Below are 16,415 nucleotides of genomic sequence, written 5' to 3' on the forward strand. Positions count from 1 at the left end.
GGACAAGCAGGACTGTCGACACACTGCAGGCACTGACAGCATGACACGCCCTTGAGACTAAATTTAAAAATAAAGGCATACATCCACCAATGCCGAAAGATACATATTTATTTAGTCTAGGGTTTGGAGGTCTTTAAAGGTTCATAAATGGTCTATTTTTATGCCACTGCTATTATCTGGGGACCTCTTTGTAGAGTAATTTGTAGAGGTCATGTGATATGTCCACAACTTGCAGAATGAGAATTCCACTGCAAATGTTTTTATTTTACCTGACACAAATGTTATTCTCCTGCAGGACAGTTAAAGCTGCATGTTAAACCTTATAATTCAATTCAATTCAATTCAATTTATATAGCGCCAAATCACAACAAAAGTCGCCTCAAGGCGCTTCATAGATACAGAGAAAAACCCAACAATCATATGACCCCCTATGAGCAGCACTTTGGCGACAGTGGGAAGGAAAAACTCCCTTTTAACAGGAAGAAACCTCCGGCAGAACCAGGCTCAGGGAGGGGCGGGGCCATCTGCTGTGATTGGTTGGGGTGAGAGAAGGATATATTATAAGAATTAGTCATTGGACAGGATCTGTATACCCATAACCACTGAAAAAAATGATCAATTTCTAGACATGGATTTCTATCTATGAAATCTTTGAAGGTGCAATATTCACCGGAAAAAACACTTCTGCAGCCAGCAGCTCCTTCCAGTTTGCCACTGTTTTTGTAAAGACTACAAAATGTCACTTTAGATGTGTCACCCTAACTTAAAAAAACATGCATGCATCATATTCTAAATGTAGCTTTAATTGTTTTTTATTTATTGCCATCTTTGTAAGACTTCATGACTGTAATATGAGAAATTTGTCATTGTGGGATTTATGAATCATTTCTTTCAGAAGTGAGGGGAGGACATCGTGATGAAATCTTTTCATCCAACTGTCTGCCCTCCAGAGACTTTTTTCTGTCACTAGCTCAACAAAGCTCAAAAACCAGCAAGTTCTGGCCACTCGATTTTGGCCTCCTGGCCAATGTGAGATATTTAACTCCAATCTGCAAACACATACTCCCACCAAATGCTTTGGACTGCTTTAAAGTTTCTGCTATTTTGTCTCTTGTGCCCATCTGAGAAGACGATGCTGCTCTCCAATATAATTACCCAGCAGCAAAAGGGAATCTGCCATTAACATGATCCTGGACTGATGGAGCCAGGCCTCACAGTGGCTTAATAAAGGTGGAGTGGTGAATAGGTAGGAGGAGAACTGAGACAAGAAGGTCAAAGAGGGGGAATGAAGAGATAGCAGGTTAGCAGGAAAAGTGGGAGGATTGATAGGATGGTAGATGTAGTGGAGAAAATGATAAGACCAAAGTATCAAAGTTACTTCACAGAATGAGAGAGTGGGCAGAGGAATAGAAAAGAGAAGATGGAGAAGATACGGATGGTTTAAGCAGGAGATAGATGGGAATATGTTACCTCCCCCTCCCCCTCCCCTCTTTTTTTCTTTCCCTCCCTGACCAGTACCATAGGGGTGGCACTTTGTAGGCAGACAAACAGACAGATAAAGCGAATAGGAGGTTTGTTGCCAGGGGGACAAGGCCTTTTTAAGCGTATCGATCGGGATTCTTATGCAAAGGTAATTAAACAACTGCTTGTCTGTGCTATCCTGGGTCTGGAGAGGAGAGTGATGCTGTCGCAACCTTCTCTCTTTTTTTTTAAATCCAACAAGCTGTGTGAATTAAAAGAAATGGGTGTCCCACAGTGCCTGGTCTGTGGTTCATATCTGTCGATACTTCACATTAGAATTCCACCAAGGTTTCCACTTAAAATGCAAAAGCCAGCCTTGCCCTCCAGATAAGAGGAGAACAGACACCGTGGCTGTAGATATTGTACTGTATAATGCCGTGGCCCTTTCAGTTAGGAAATTTCCTTCGAGAATTAAATTCGCTTTTCCACAGAGACGAACCTTGGAGGAAAGCAAACATCCCACTGAGTATGCAATGAAAAACAAAGTGATAATATGCCTCATTCAGAACACGTGCAGATAAAGGAAATGCCACATAAAATCACCCCTTGAATAGAAAATCCTTGACATAAATGAACCCTGTATTCAATTTCCAAAAAGTGTTTGTTTCGGTTTTCCGGGTGTCTACAGCATTGTATATACTACATTTGATAACAGACATATGTTTTTGTAATTTGGCACGTTTTATATGGGTTTACCACATGGGACAACTCAGTGAAAGACAAAATGTTCTAACAATTATAATGAATTGTCATTTTATACCTTTTGTGTTAGTGTTCAAACACCACAAACTATAATTGGATCTACTTGATATGATTGTTGCAATAATCTTCAGAAAAAATATTGGTTGGAGTGTGAACTCACTGAATTTGTGTTGATACTCATATAACAAATAACATCACAGTCCCTATTTCAAAAGTATATTTGCTGTACCTGTAATATGACCCAATGGCCGTTTTTAGCTGCCAAGTTGAGGGCTTGTTCAGCTATAACTTCCTGACCTTGACCCAGAGAGACATTATGGAGGTTTTTGTTGTCAAATGTGTAGCCCAGCTTCCTCCCTGAAAGAAAAAAAAGTAATTGTTTCAATAAAACTTTGGTTGCAGAAACAGTTGCAAAGACTAAAATGATAAATGCAGTCTATTGAACTGCACCGCTATTTGCTAGTCTATTAAACTCCATTTAGCATCCATCTGCATCTTTACTACCTCTCTGCACTACAGAGAGGTAGCTCTGAAATGTGCTTAGCCTAGATTAGCAAAATAATGGTACAGACCAAGCTCTGATTAACTGTTAAAGAAATAAGCCAAGAAAGTAATAAACAAACTGTGTTATTTATATGTTTAATATCTTATTAGTCTCCTCTTAAAAGTAATGCTAGATGTCTCTTTTAGTTCCAATCTATGCTAATTGAGGCTAAATGTTGCAAAACTAAAAGCGATCAGTCAGTTTGACAACCAAAATTTCATACAGAACCTCGCACAGAAAACAGAAACACAAAAAACAGAAACACAAAAAACACAAAAAACAGAAACACAAAAAACAGAAACACAGAAAACAGAAACACAAAAAACACCAAAAAACAGAAACACAAAAAACAGAAACACAAGAAACACAAAAAACAGAAACACAAAAAACAGAAACACAAAAAAAACACAGAAAACAGAAACACAAAAAACACAAAAAACAGAAACACCAAAAACACAAAAAACAGAAACACAGAAAACAGAAACACAAAAAACACCAAAAAACAGAAACACAAAAAACAGAAACACAAAAAACAGAAACACAGAAAACAGAAACACAAGAAACACCAAAAAACAGAAACACAGAAAAAAAGAAACACAAGAAACACAAAAAACAGAAACACAAAAAACACAAAAAACAGAAACACAAGAAACACAAAAAACAGAAACACAAAAAACAGAAACACAAAAAACACAAAAAACAGAAACACAGAAAACAGAAACACAAAAAACAGAAACACAAAAAACACAGAAAACAGAAACACAAAAAACAGAAACACAAAAAACAGAAACACAAAAAACAGAAAAAACTGAAAAAACAGAAACACTGAAAACAGAAACACAAAAAACAGAGAAAACAGAAACACAAAAAACAGAAACACTGAAAACAGAAACACTGAAAACAGAAACACAAAAAAGAGAAACACAAAAAAGAGAAACACAAAAAAGAGAAACACAAAAAAGAGAAACACTGAAAACAGAAACACAAAAAACAGAAACACAAAAAAGAGAAACAGTGAAAACAGAAACAGTGAAAACAGAAACAGTGAAAACAGAAACACTGAAAACAGAAACACTGAAAACAGAAACACTGAAAACAGAAACACAAAAAACAGAAACACAAAAAACAGAAACAGTGAAAAACAGAAACAGTGAAAAACAGAAACAGTGAAAAACAGAAACACAAAAAACAGAAACAGTGAAAAACAAACACAGAAAACAGAAACACAAAAAACAGAAACACAGAAAACAGAAACACAAAAAACAGAAACAGAAAAAACAGAAACACAAAAAACAGAAACACAAGAAACACAAAAAACAGAAACACAAAAAACACAGAAAACAGAAACACAAAAAACACAAAAAACAGAAACACAAAAAACACAAAAAACAGAAACACAGAAAACAGAAACACAAAAAACACCAAAAAACAGAAACACAAGAAACACAAAAAACACAGAAAACAGAAACACAAAAAACACAAAAAACAGAAACACAGAAAACAGAAACACAAAAAACACCAAAAAACAGAAACACAAAAAACACCAAAAAACAGAAACACAAAAAACACAAAAAACAGAAACACAAAAAACAGAAACACAAGAAACACCAAAAAACAGAAACACAGAAAACAGAAACACAAGAAACACAAAAAACAGAAACACAAAAAACAGAAACACAAAAAACACAAAAAACAGAAACACAGAAAACAGAAACACAAAAAAGAGAAACAGTGAAAACAGAAACAGTGAAAACAGAAACACAGAAAACAGAAAACAGAAACACAAAAAACAGAAACACAAAAAAGAGAAACACTGAAAACAGAAACACTGAAAACAGAAACACAAAAAACAGAAACACAAAAACAGAAACAGTGAAAAACAGAAACAGTGAAAAACAGAAACAGTGAAAAACAGAAACACAAAAAACAGAAACAGTGAAAAACAGAAACACAGAAAACAGAAACAGTGAAAAACAGAAACACAGAAAACAGAAACACAAAAAACAGAAACACAGAAAACAGAAACACAAAAAACAGAAACAGAAAAAACATAAACACAAAAACATAAACACAAAAACAGTGGGTGAAGTCCATTTTTAAATGTACAGTCTATGACTGAGCGTCACAAATGGTTCTTAGGTGGGAGTAATTTTACACTAATCGTCACAAATCACTAAGTGTGATAAATTGTATTATAATCAGCATTAAGAGTAGTGATCTAGTTGCTCACTTATTCAAATGTAATCTAACTGCATAGCTTAGAAAAATATGAACAAGCTACATAGTTATTGGATATGAATCTGTGTAATGAACTGAATAAAATGACTCAATTCCACAATATCTCCTCCTCTGGCTAAAGCACTATCCATGCCTTGGACACAGGCTAAACTAACTAATATGCACTTTAAATCATAATCATTAGATGAGTCAGCTTTAGTTCCCCACTTTAAGCCTTCTGGTTAAAATTTCACTCAAACACTGGAGTGATTTGTGCCCAGTTTGTTAGAAATCAAACTGAAATGTTTGTTTCGGAGCCATTAGTGCCCTTCAGACCAAACAAAACTCACATAATCTGTCTAATGAAAATCTCACCAAAGCCTAATATCTAAGAAACCCCACAGACACAATATAATGGGGAAAAAACATGTTCTGCTGCTTTTCATCAGCTCAGGAGCAGCTGGTTACCTTTAACTTTGATGTGATTGGCTATGGTCAGGATGAGGGTGTTGCTAATCGATAATCAGAGCCCTTAGAGGCAATTTCAGCAGGAGTGCTATTTGGTATGGTATTAGGAGAGGATGGAGGATTTTACAGGGGGTTTCAGAGCCTATAGTAGCTCCATGGTTGATTTAATCACCTGGCGATGCCTATAAAAATGAAGCATCTAAAAATAGTCACAAATAATGCAGCGTGTTGAGCATAAACCAACACTTCAACATTACGCTGTGTGATAAATTAATCCGAGGATAAAAGGACGACAAAGGAGAAACTGAAACCCAAGTAAGGCAAAACAAACACAAAAACAAAAACCCTAACAAATCATTCATTACTTGAATGCAAAAATGCCGATGCATATGCTTGGGTAGAAGAGAAATAATGAGGAAATCTGTTCCAGTTAACTGAAACAATTCCTGCAATCTGAATATTTCATACAGCTGATTTCAAATACCCAAAAACTGAATTAATGCCTAGGTCAGTACAAAAGCTTCAACTTTTGCCATATTTCTAGTAAAAAAAAAATCTTGCCACCACCCACCCATTATTCATAAAGGAATGTAAAGTAACTCTAAAACCAATGACATTTACTTTCTGTTGCCCTAATACACCAGTGGTGTCATCTCACATATTTCTGACCTTTAGTATAATCCTTTCAGTCTATCCAGAGCTGGTTGTGCATTGGCAGTGATGGCTGGTATTACAGCAGATACACATTACAAATGTGTTGTTCTGACTGATAATCCTATGCAACAGAACTAAAATTTGAAATCATGCATGCAGGTAGACAAGGCATTTCCTCTTAATAACTAACCCAAAACCCTACACAGCTAAAAGAAACGATATACTGGCAATGTGTTCGCTCTTATAAAAGTCCCGAACACACTTTTAAGCAGGATTTAAAAGCTTTTTTAAAGATAAAACATGCAGAAGCCTTACCATGTTTTTCCACATCCTTCAAAGGGTCAACTCCGGGAGAGAGGATGAAGAACATGGGCGTAGCTGGACCTGACTCTTCAAAGGAGACGGCAAAGTCCAGTGATCTGCCAATCACATACTTGCTTCCCAGTTTCTCCTCTACAAAGTCTCTGTAAGGGAGAGTGTGACTCAGTTCTCCTTAAGACTTTATTATCTTTGACAACAAGCTGAAGAACTTGAAGAACCGGAATTGTCTGTATTACAGCGCATTAGACAGACAGCTGCCTCAAAACTATAAACTCTAGTCACGACTCAGCTGTCAGTAGCTCTTTTCACCCTCTCCGGATTAAATGCTTTGGTCTTTCAAACATTATGCTTTTCTTGCTTCAGTTTCAACCAAATCACAGTCTTAAATAAATCAAGAATTCACTTTTTAACAAAATGTATTTTGTACACATGTTGTATTTTGTCCTATAACCTTAGTTCTGCCTCCACTTAAGGTTTCTCAAAATACAAACATACATGTGCAGAACCGATTGTGAAGAAATGAAAACACAGAAAGCAGCAAAATGTGAAGACTGTGTATTTGCTCTGCAGTGTGTCAATAAGTTGTCCAGCTGTTGCGCTTTGACCACAACTCCAAGAATTTCCTGGCAGATGTGGAGACCTTTGCAGTTCTAAACTCCACCATTTGCTCTACTTTTAGCTAGAGCTGGGCGATAGAACGATAACGATATGTATTGCAAAATAACTTTTTCTTGATAGAAAAGTTAAACTACTGCGATAGACCTCACCGCTCTTGTCCTCTTAAAAAAAAAGAAAAAAAAGAACAGCCAATCCAAATTAAGTAGCGCAGAGCCGAACCAATCACAGCCGCAGCGTCACGTCACGTGACTTGTTACGTACAGCACGAGTGCCAAGCCGCACATGTGTATTTGTTTGGGAAGCAGCCAGCTGCCGTGCCGCCCGGGTAAGGGAGGAAATGAGTGCGCTGACTAGAGAAAAATCAACCGAGAGCGTGACCGAAGGTTACCGAAGAGAAAACAGATGATGGTTCCAATGCCGGAGAGATTGTCGAACGGAAGAGCCATAGAAGTTCTGTAGTGTGAAGGTATTTCAGCTATTTCAAGTCAAACAGAGTAGCGCACACTGTAAATGTGCCGAAAGCAAGTCTGGAAATACAATAAATCGCTTTCTGACTGAAAGCGCTAATTCGTCATTCGGCTTTTGTCAGACTAAAGTAACTGTTAAAACTGTTTGAAAAGCTGAGCTATACAACAAGGAGAGATTGAGAATTTCCTTTTAGTTCTCAGTTTATTTGATATTGACAAAAGTTAGTCAATTTTGTCTGTTCTTCTGTAAAACAAACTAAGATTTATTTTTAGAATTAATATTTTGTTTCTAAGTGGAATTGACAATTTAGTCTGTTTCGTTTGTTCTATTTTGAAACTTAAACGCTTTAGCGGCTGCCTTTTGTGTAGTTTGCAATATTTGCCTTTATTTAGCTGAAAAAGTCTCATGTTCCTTAAGTACAGCTACCCTGTTGAAGTTATTATGGGAAATAAATATTTAAATCAAAACAAGCTGCTGATTATTTTACTTGTGAGCAACGGCACATTTAAATCTTACAAATATAGTTATTTGGCTTATATCGTGATTTATATCGTTATCGCCTGAAATGAAAAAAACATATCGTGATATGAAAAAATCTTATATCGCCCAGCTCTACTTTGAGCTCTCTTTTGGTCTCCACCTTGGAAAGCCAAAATGATGTCATCCATCTCATATTTTTTAAAACCAGACATTGTGAGTGCAGGGTAGAACTAACTATGAAACTGTGTGACACAGCATGCTGAATAATTAATGATCTGTCAATATCAAGACATTAGCCAATGATCACACCCTGCTTTATCTTAAATTCTGACACTAATAAAGAGCACAGTTTACAGGTTTTCCATCATTTTGTCTTTAGAATGACTTGAAACTACCAACCAAGTGCATAATCTGATAAGGAAAGAGTTTAATGGGGTCATACAGCAAGCAAAGTGGAATGCACTTACACATGCTGGCTTCAGTTTTCTGATCTAGAAGCTACATCCATATTTTGTAATCAGTCTGGGTGTTAACCATCTAAAGCTACAGCACATTCAAAACAAATTCATGAACTCTGAGATGTTAACTTGCAATGTGGTGTCTGGTTATTATACTGCCAGTCTTAACAAATTACCAAGAGTGATAAACTGCATTATAAAGTATTATGAGTAGTGATCTAGCTGTTCACTTATTCAAAATTAATGTAATCGCATTGCTTATAAAAAAATATGAACAAGCTACATAGTTATTGGCTACAGGTATGAATCTACATAATGAACTGAGCAAAATGACTCAGTGCCTCCTCTGGCTAAAGAACTATGGACACGGATTAAACCAAGCACAATCTTCATTAGTCTTCATAAGACTAATATGCACTTTAAATCACAATCATTAGATGAGTCAGCTTTAATTCCCCACTTTAAGCCTTCTGGTTTATATTTCACTCACATACTGGAGGGATTTGTGCCCAGTTTATTAGAAATCAAACTTGTGAAATGTTTGTTTCGGAGCCATCAGTCCCCTTCAGACCAAACAAAAAACCACATAATCTGTTTAATTAATATCTCCAAAGCAACCCCACAGACACAGGCATCTTAATAGACCTAAAATATTGCATCTCACACCTAATGTATGTTCATTCAGAGTGTACACAGTGGACACAGACGTTCTCTTTTAATACTTAGGTTTGATGATTGTCCCTGAAAATCTGTGTGACTCAGTCAACCTTCATCTCAGGATAGAAGCCAAAGGTTCTGTTGTTCAACTTTTTTACCTTTTCAGTAACCAGAACAGGTCAAGTAGGAGCTTTCACAGATCACAGAGCAAAGGGAAATGATACCACCTCTTACCTGACAGCGTACGTCATGCGGTCAGGCCTCAGGGCTCTCATAATGCACAGTCTCTGGAGTGAGCTTTTGCTCTTCCATTCCTGTGGGAATTTCTCTTTTTCCGGACACTCGGACTCTACAAACTTCTTCCAGCGTTTGGCTGAGCCTTCAATGTCTCTGTCCAGGTTTCTGAACTCATCCATGGAGCAAAGAGACTGGAGGTTTTGGAAAAGAAATAGGATTTGTGGAGGGAAACAGTGCATGTTGTTAAAAGAGCTGCTGCACTGTGATCAGTGATACACATTAAAGTTCTTGATCAGAGATATTTTTCACAATGCACAGTTTAAAAAAAAAGAGTCTGTTTGCAAAATATGGAGAGTCATAAAAAACAGAAAGCTTATCTTTCCTCATGTCCTTATAAATAATATTTATTCAAACAGAAATGCTGAGTAAACACAAAGCTTTCATAACGGGACAGGGGGTAGGGGAGCACTAAATATGCATCTCTTGCAGAACCAGTGAGGGCTTCATTGTGATGCCCCAGATGACAGACACCTCATCTCATCTGCAGAGAACAGCAGTGTCACGCAGTGCAGCCTCAAGCAGCTCTGCTGTCTCCCGCACTGTGCAAACTATGAGCAGGATGCTGAAATCTTCTCTCAGCAGCGACACAGAATACAAGGTGTCAAGGCAAAAACATCCCGTATCACTCTATGAAACCAACCCCTCGACACAAGCCATGAGGGGAAGTCATAGAGTAGAGTGAGAAGGAGCGGCTCGGCACACGTTACCTTCACTGTGACTCAGTTTAATTACTACAGGTGGTTGGCGACCGATCAGCCCCAGTGTAATGAGAAACACTGGGTCCCGAGGGATTCCAGCTCTGCTAATATCATCAACTGGGGCAAGCAATCAGAGGACGTTATCCTCCTTTAAATCTTTCCAACTGATTATGTTTCCAACTACGATAAGAAAAATCAAGTGACAGAATTTGATTAGCAGGGACTTAAACATCCACAGCAGGTTGAGAGCAGTTACAGAAAGGCCATCTCTTAATCCTCAGAGGGGTTTAAGGTTAAGTTAATATTGAAGGCGATATAGAGTGAAATATTCATGAGCACGAGGGGCTAAAAGACATGCTGCAGTTAGGGTTTACTTTGCTGTTAAACTCATCTGACAAGATAAGCAACCTCTGCTGTCCACAGCACTGCGTTGCACTGAGAGAGACTGAGTTTTTCTTCTAGCACCCTTCAGTGTTAGAATCTAGCGGGGTGACAGAGCACAGTGGGAGCCTGGAGACTGCATGCTGTCAGACTGGAGTTTTGGGTGATACAGAGATATACACTCCAATTATGTGCATTCACTTTAGTGCAGACTTGTTGGGAAAATCCACTGTACATACTGCGCACTGTGTGGAGCCGATAAAGGAACTGGAAGATATTAGCCTTGAATCTCGCAGATGACAAGGTGGAGGACAACAAAATTTAGAAAGAAATAGAAGTGAATTTGTTTTTATTATCTTTTAGAGATTTCAACATATAGGATGGGATTCTAAAAATAGAGCTGATCTACAAGTTATTACATCTTTATGAAGTTCAAGACGGAGCTCTAGCTTTCTGAAAGAACAGCTTATTTTGATGAATTCATCAAATTCACACTTCACAGTGCAGCTTTGTACCATTACAGCCAAGAAGGTCTAAGGAGCTTGGAAAGAAAAGCATCTGGGCTTCTTTAAGTTGCTTGAAGACGTTTCACCTCTCATCCGAGAAGCTTCTTCAGTTCTAAGGTCGAATGGTGGAGAGTCCCAGACTTTCTCCCCCAAAAGGGACATGGACCCGCCTAATGATCCTCTACCTAATCACGTGAGCCAAGGAGTGAAAAAAATATTTATTTTAAGAGAAATAAATAATATATTTATTTAAAAACCCTTTCATGTGATTTCCAGAGATCAAAAGACCTATTGTGACCTACTCCCGTTTTCACACTCATGTGTGGCTCATGTGATTAGGTAAAGGATCATTAGGGGGTCCATGTCCCTCTTGGGGGGAAACTCCTATAGGGCTTAAATCTGGGAGTCTCCACCATTTGACCTTAGAACTGAAGAAGCTTCTCGGATGAGAGGTGAAACGTCTTCAAGCAACTTAAAGAAGTCCAGACGCTTTTCTTTCCAAGCTCCTTAGACTACAATGACCTGGATGACGGAGACCCTTCACAGACCTACAGCCAAGAAGGTTTCTACTGTTGGAAGTTTGAATATTATCCAGAATTTCACAGGGAGCCAGTGAAGTTCCTGAAGAACAGGGGTGATGTGCTGGTAGGAGGGGGTTCTGCTGATAATGCGAGCAGCAGAGTTCTGAACCAGTTGAAGCTTATGGAGGGATTTTTGGGGGAGACCATGCAGAAGAGAATTGCAGTAGTCAATATGGAAGGTAACAAGACTGTGGACAAGAATGGACGTACACTGGGTGGAAAGAGAAGGAAGCAATCTGTTAATGTTGCGTAGATGGAAGTAGGCAGAACGGGTGAGATTATTGATGTGAGATTAATAGGAAAGGGAACTGTCTAGGATGACACCAAGGCTCTTAACCTGAGGAGAAGGGAAAACTGTGGAGTTATCAATGGTGAGTGAGAAATGGTTCGCCTTCAAAAAAGGTTGGATTTGGTGCCAATAAGGAGGATATCAGTTTTATCCTCATTGAGCTTTAGAAAACTAGAGGTAAACCAGGATTTTAACTCGGATAGACATTCTGAAAGGGAGGAAGGTGGGAGGGAGGAATCGGTTTTGCAAGAGAGATATAACTGGGTGTCATCAGCAAAACAGTGAAACTGAAGATCAACTTTGCAGAAAATGGTACCTAGAGGGAGGATGTATATTATGAAGAGGGCCTAAAACTGAGCCTTGAGGTACACCAGAGGTGACGGGGAATAGACGAGAGTGGAATGATCTTAGTTGAATAAACTGGGAACGGTCGAGGAGATATGATTGAAACCAGGCGAGGGGTGTGTCAGAGATGCCGAGAGAGGAAAGTCTGCTTAGAAGTACGGAGTGAGAAATGGTGTCGAAGGCTGAACTCAGATCTAAAAGGACGAGAATGGTGAGAAGTCCAGAGTCAGCTCCGAGATCGTTGGTGACTTTAAGTAAAGCAGTTTCTGTACTGTGACATGAGCAAAAACCAGACTGAAATCTCTCGTAGATATTATTATTAACCAGGTGTAAGTTGAGCTGCAACCACTTTTTCGAGTAGTAAAAATCATACTGGAAAATGAAAACATATTAGGGTGATTACAGACTATGAATGAAATTTTGTAATTTCAGTAACGTAGTGGAAAAAGCAAAGAAAACAAAATATAGATGGAAAAATATGGTCAGATGTTGTCACACCGGCATTTAAAGAGTCCAAGAAAGGACTGAGTATAGGCTGCACAACTAAGGGTGCAATCCATCAGCGCGTATTCCAGGAATCCTCCAGGCTTTTCAACAAGTAGAGACCGAAAGGTTCTGAAAATCAAAATTGCTTTTAAATATCTTTGGGCCACCAAAAGTTACAGGGCTCCCCTACAAACACAGAATGATTTCTAGTAAAAACACAAACTTGTTTTCATCAAGGATCTCCAATTTTACAAGAAGAGTTTCATATAATGCAAAGTGAGCACATTTCTTAGCCACAGACTGAAAAAAAAACAAAAAACAAAACCATGAAGATAGCTACGGAAAAAAGGTTAAAATCTGGGACTGGGCTTAATTATTTCTGAGAAACAGAACAAAAGTGTTTGTAAGTGAAAAAAAATGACCTTTGATGCCAGTCTGAATAAGAACACACTGATAAATCAAATATGTATCTATATATAACCATATTTTTCTCTCTGTGTGTCTCTATATGAATCATAATGTTATAATGGTATATACTGGTGGAAATAATTATTTGATCCCAGGCAGGTCTGTATATGTGCCTTAAGCCAGGGGACCTTGAGGACACTGCAAAATGTCAATACTTTAAAGCGTGTGTTACCAATAGTGTTCTTAGCGACTGTGGTCCCAACTGCCTTCAGATCATTAACAAGCTCCTCCCATGTTTGGGGCTGATCCACGACCTTTCTTGTGATCATCTACACTCCATGGAAGATTGATGGTTATTATATACTGTATTTCTTTCATTTTTGAATAATTGCACCAACGGCCTCTCACAAAGCTTCTTGCTGATGCTCTAGTACCCTATTCCAGCCTTGTGCAGATCTACAGTCTTGTCCTTGACATCCTTCGACAGCTCTTTGGTCTTGACCATGATGGTGGAGAGGTTGGAATGGAAGAAAATGATTCTGTGGACAGGTGTGCTTATCTGTGATTGATTGTAATCTGGGAACCACATGGGCGCACAGGCAATCTGTGGGAACCAGACTTCTGGATGGTCATAGAGTAGTCAGTTTCTAATTTTTGTGTAATGTGTTTTTTCCTGGATTTATGGTGGAGATCCTTCTGTCTTCATTTAAACAAAACTACCATAAAAATTAGAGATTGTTTATTTGCTTGTAAGTGAGCAAACATACAAATTCAGCATTAGATCAAATAATTATTTCCCCAACTATACATGTTACACACTAGTATTCAACATGTTTTTAATTTTAAAAAATGGTTGAAAATGAGGGACAGTTAACTCACAGAGGTGGAGGAAATCTTTGACACGGGAAGTTTATCCATTTTGTGTGTGTGTGTGTGTGTGTTGGGACAGTTACTTTAAGACACAACATCACATATCTCTGGTTTGCTCAGGGACTGTGAAAAAAAAGATCGAGCCCTTTCACACTGCCTCTTTTCATACCTTGATCCCCCCCCAGGAGTGGTTAGATAGGAACTCCACTGGTGATGCTACACCTGGTTGGACAGGGTACCTCAGGAGGAAGTCTAGCTCTACAGGGTTTATATCTTTATTCATCAGGAGTATCTGGGCACAAAACAAACAGGAATAACTTTACAATGATGCGTTTTCGGTACAAAGCACATCTCCTTTCTACTTGATTAAACCCAAACAGGGCCGCCGGTCTCCGGAGAAGCCTGTTCAGCAGCAAACGTGTGCTCAAAAACAAACCATGCAGAGGATGAAACCGGATGCACCTTCCTACCTGGAAAGCGAGCTGAGCGATGTATGTGAGCTTGTCACACTCAAATAGGCCTCTGGTGGTGTACTGGAAGACTGAGGAGGTGATGCTGTCAATTAGGTTGGACACCCGCTGCTTTAGACCTTCTGCAGGCTCAGCCTTCAGAACTGCTTTCTGGAAGACCACACTAAACGCCTGAGGACGCACAGGAGCAGGTACAAAAAGCACGAGAATAACAGTACTGTTAGATACAAACTCATAAGGTAATCCAATAAAGCAAATGATAACCCAGCAATTGGGTTGTGTTCATACTGATCTTTAAGTATAAATTAGATATCATCAGTATATGATGCAGTGTTCTAAGAATGAACTGATCAATACTACTTTGGCTCTAAAAGGAAAGCCGACAGCTGTAATTGATTACAACGTTTATGTATGTATAAATATTTTATCAATGTGGTAAGCTTGAATGAAAAACTTTAATGGACATACACAATTTTAAATTATTTTTAAATACAAAAATAAACAAAATAAAAATCTTTTGCGATGGACCTCATTAATAAGTAGGATGTTTTCAAAATCTGGTCATCTGTGCTACAGAGCTCCAATTTTTAAATTACAGCTCAAAGCTCTTTTTGCTATAAGGTAAAGACCCTAAAGTATTAGCTAGCAGACAACCAGATAAATACCAAAGAGGCAAAAGAAGAGACAAGGACAAAGCAAAGTGAGAGTAGACAGCTAATAACATGCAGAAATAGCACATAAACATATATAAACACTAGGGGTGCAACAATACTCGTATCAATATTGAACCGTTCGATACAGTGCTTTCGGTTCGGTACGCATATGTATGAACAATACAACATTTTTAATTTATTTTATCAACTTTCCTTCTGACGATGCTGTCTGTGTTGAGCGCTCAGTGGATCTGCGCTCGACAGTGCAGCCTAGGCGGAGTAGTCGAACACAGATTCACTGAGCGCAGGGCAAGCTAGCAGACAGAAGTTAAGCTCGTTGCAACATGGCAAATTGAACCTCCCCCACCCTCATTCAGATCTGGCGTTTGGATCTATCTTGGTCTTCATGTGACGTATGACCCTGAAGGTAAGCGCGTCATGGACTAAAGTAAAACAGTATGTTGGATGTGCCAGCAATGCTCAATTACATTGGTGGGAACTAGTGTGTTAGCAGGTTAGCTCGTTAACGTGTTGGCCGTCCAGCCCCACGCACGGGGCATCTGCGGTAGCTCGTTAACGGAGATTTGCCGTGTTGTGGCACAAAAGAAGCGCGTATTCTCGGAAAAGTGGTTGCAGGAGGTGAGCTGGCTTCAAACAAATGATGAACGCACAGAGATGTGGTGCAGAATGTGCCGTGAAAATTTAATAAATGACAAATTTAAAAGGCATGAACATTTTTTTTGTATCGAAAAAATATCGAACCGTGACACCAAAGTATCGAATCGAACCGAACCGTGAATTTTGTGTATCGTTGCACACCTAATAAACACATAAGGAGTGAAAGGTTCTCAGTGCATTATGATCACACAGCAACCTGAGCCTATAGCACTATTCATTGGTTCAGGGAGCTTTTCTAACTTTCTAATAATTGTTGCTGCACTGGATCTGACTTCTGATTCCAATATCACGTCATACTGTGATCCTTCAACATACTGAACCATGCAGAGTTTGAAGTACTGGAGAAACAGTTTGTTTGCACTTTTTGCAGCGACTGTAAAATGACTTATTACCACAGAAATACAATAATTGTCCTCTTTCACTGAAGGAAATGTGCTGTCATTTCTGTTCATTTAGCAGAGTCACACTTAGCTCTCAGTTTGTATACAGAACACGTATTATAATGTATTTCATTTCATTCACAAGGTCAAAGGTACATAAACACTGAATGTGTTTTCATTTTATTATGTTGGGAAATAAGACGGGCCGAGGCAACTACCTGCGGAGTCAGAAGAGATTGCAAACAATATCTCAGGCTGCCTTCTC

At 38.6% G+C, this 16,415-nt stretch overlaps 1 protein-coding gene across 1 annotated transcript in view; it reads right to left on the reverse strand.

Annotated features, from left to right (window-relative positions):
• The window catches only part of dnah9 (dynein, axonemal, heavy chain 9), a 206,207-nt gene that overhangs the window by 30,409 nt on the left and 159,383 nt on the right, over positions 1 to 16,415 (reverse strand). Inside the window, exons 66-70 of the mRNA XM_087845253.1 lie at positions 14,440 to 14,610; positions 14,139 to 14,261; positions 9,343 to 9,536; positions 6,422 to 6,570; positions 2,453 to 2,580 (exon numbers count right to left, since the gene is read on the reverse strand). Coding sequence (XP_087701379.1) covers positions 2,453 to 2,580; positions 6,422 to 6,570; positions 9,343 to 9,536; positions 14,139 to 14,261; positions 14,440 to 14,610 — 765 coding nt within the window. The remainder of the gene's footprint in view (positions 1 to 2,452; positions 2,581 to 6,421; positions 6,571 to 9,342; positions 9,537 to 14,138; positions 14,262 to 14,439; positions 14,611 to 16,415) is intronic.

This window comes from Neolamprologus brichardi, chromosome 8, assembly GCF_056152115.1.
Source record: "Neolamprologus brichardi isolate AB-2024 chromosome 8, ASM5615211v1, whole genome shotgun sequence".
NCBI lineage: Eukaryota > Metazoa > Chordata > Actinopteri > Cichliformes > Cichlidae > Neolamprologus > Neolamprologus brichardi.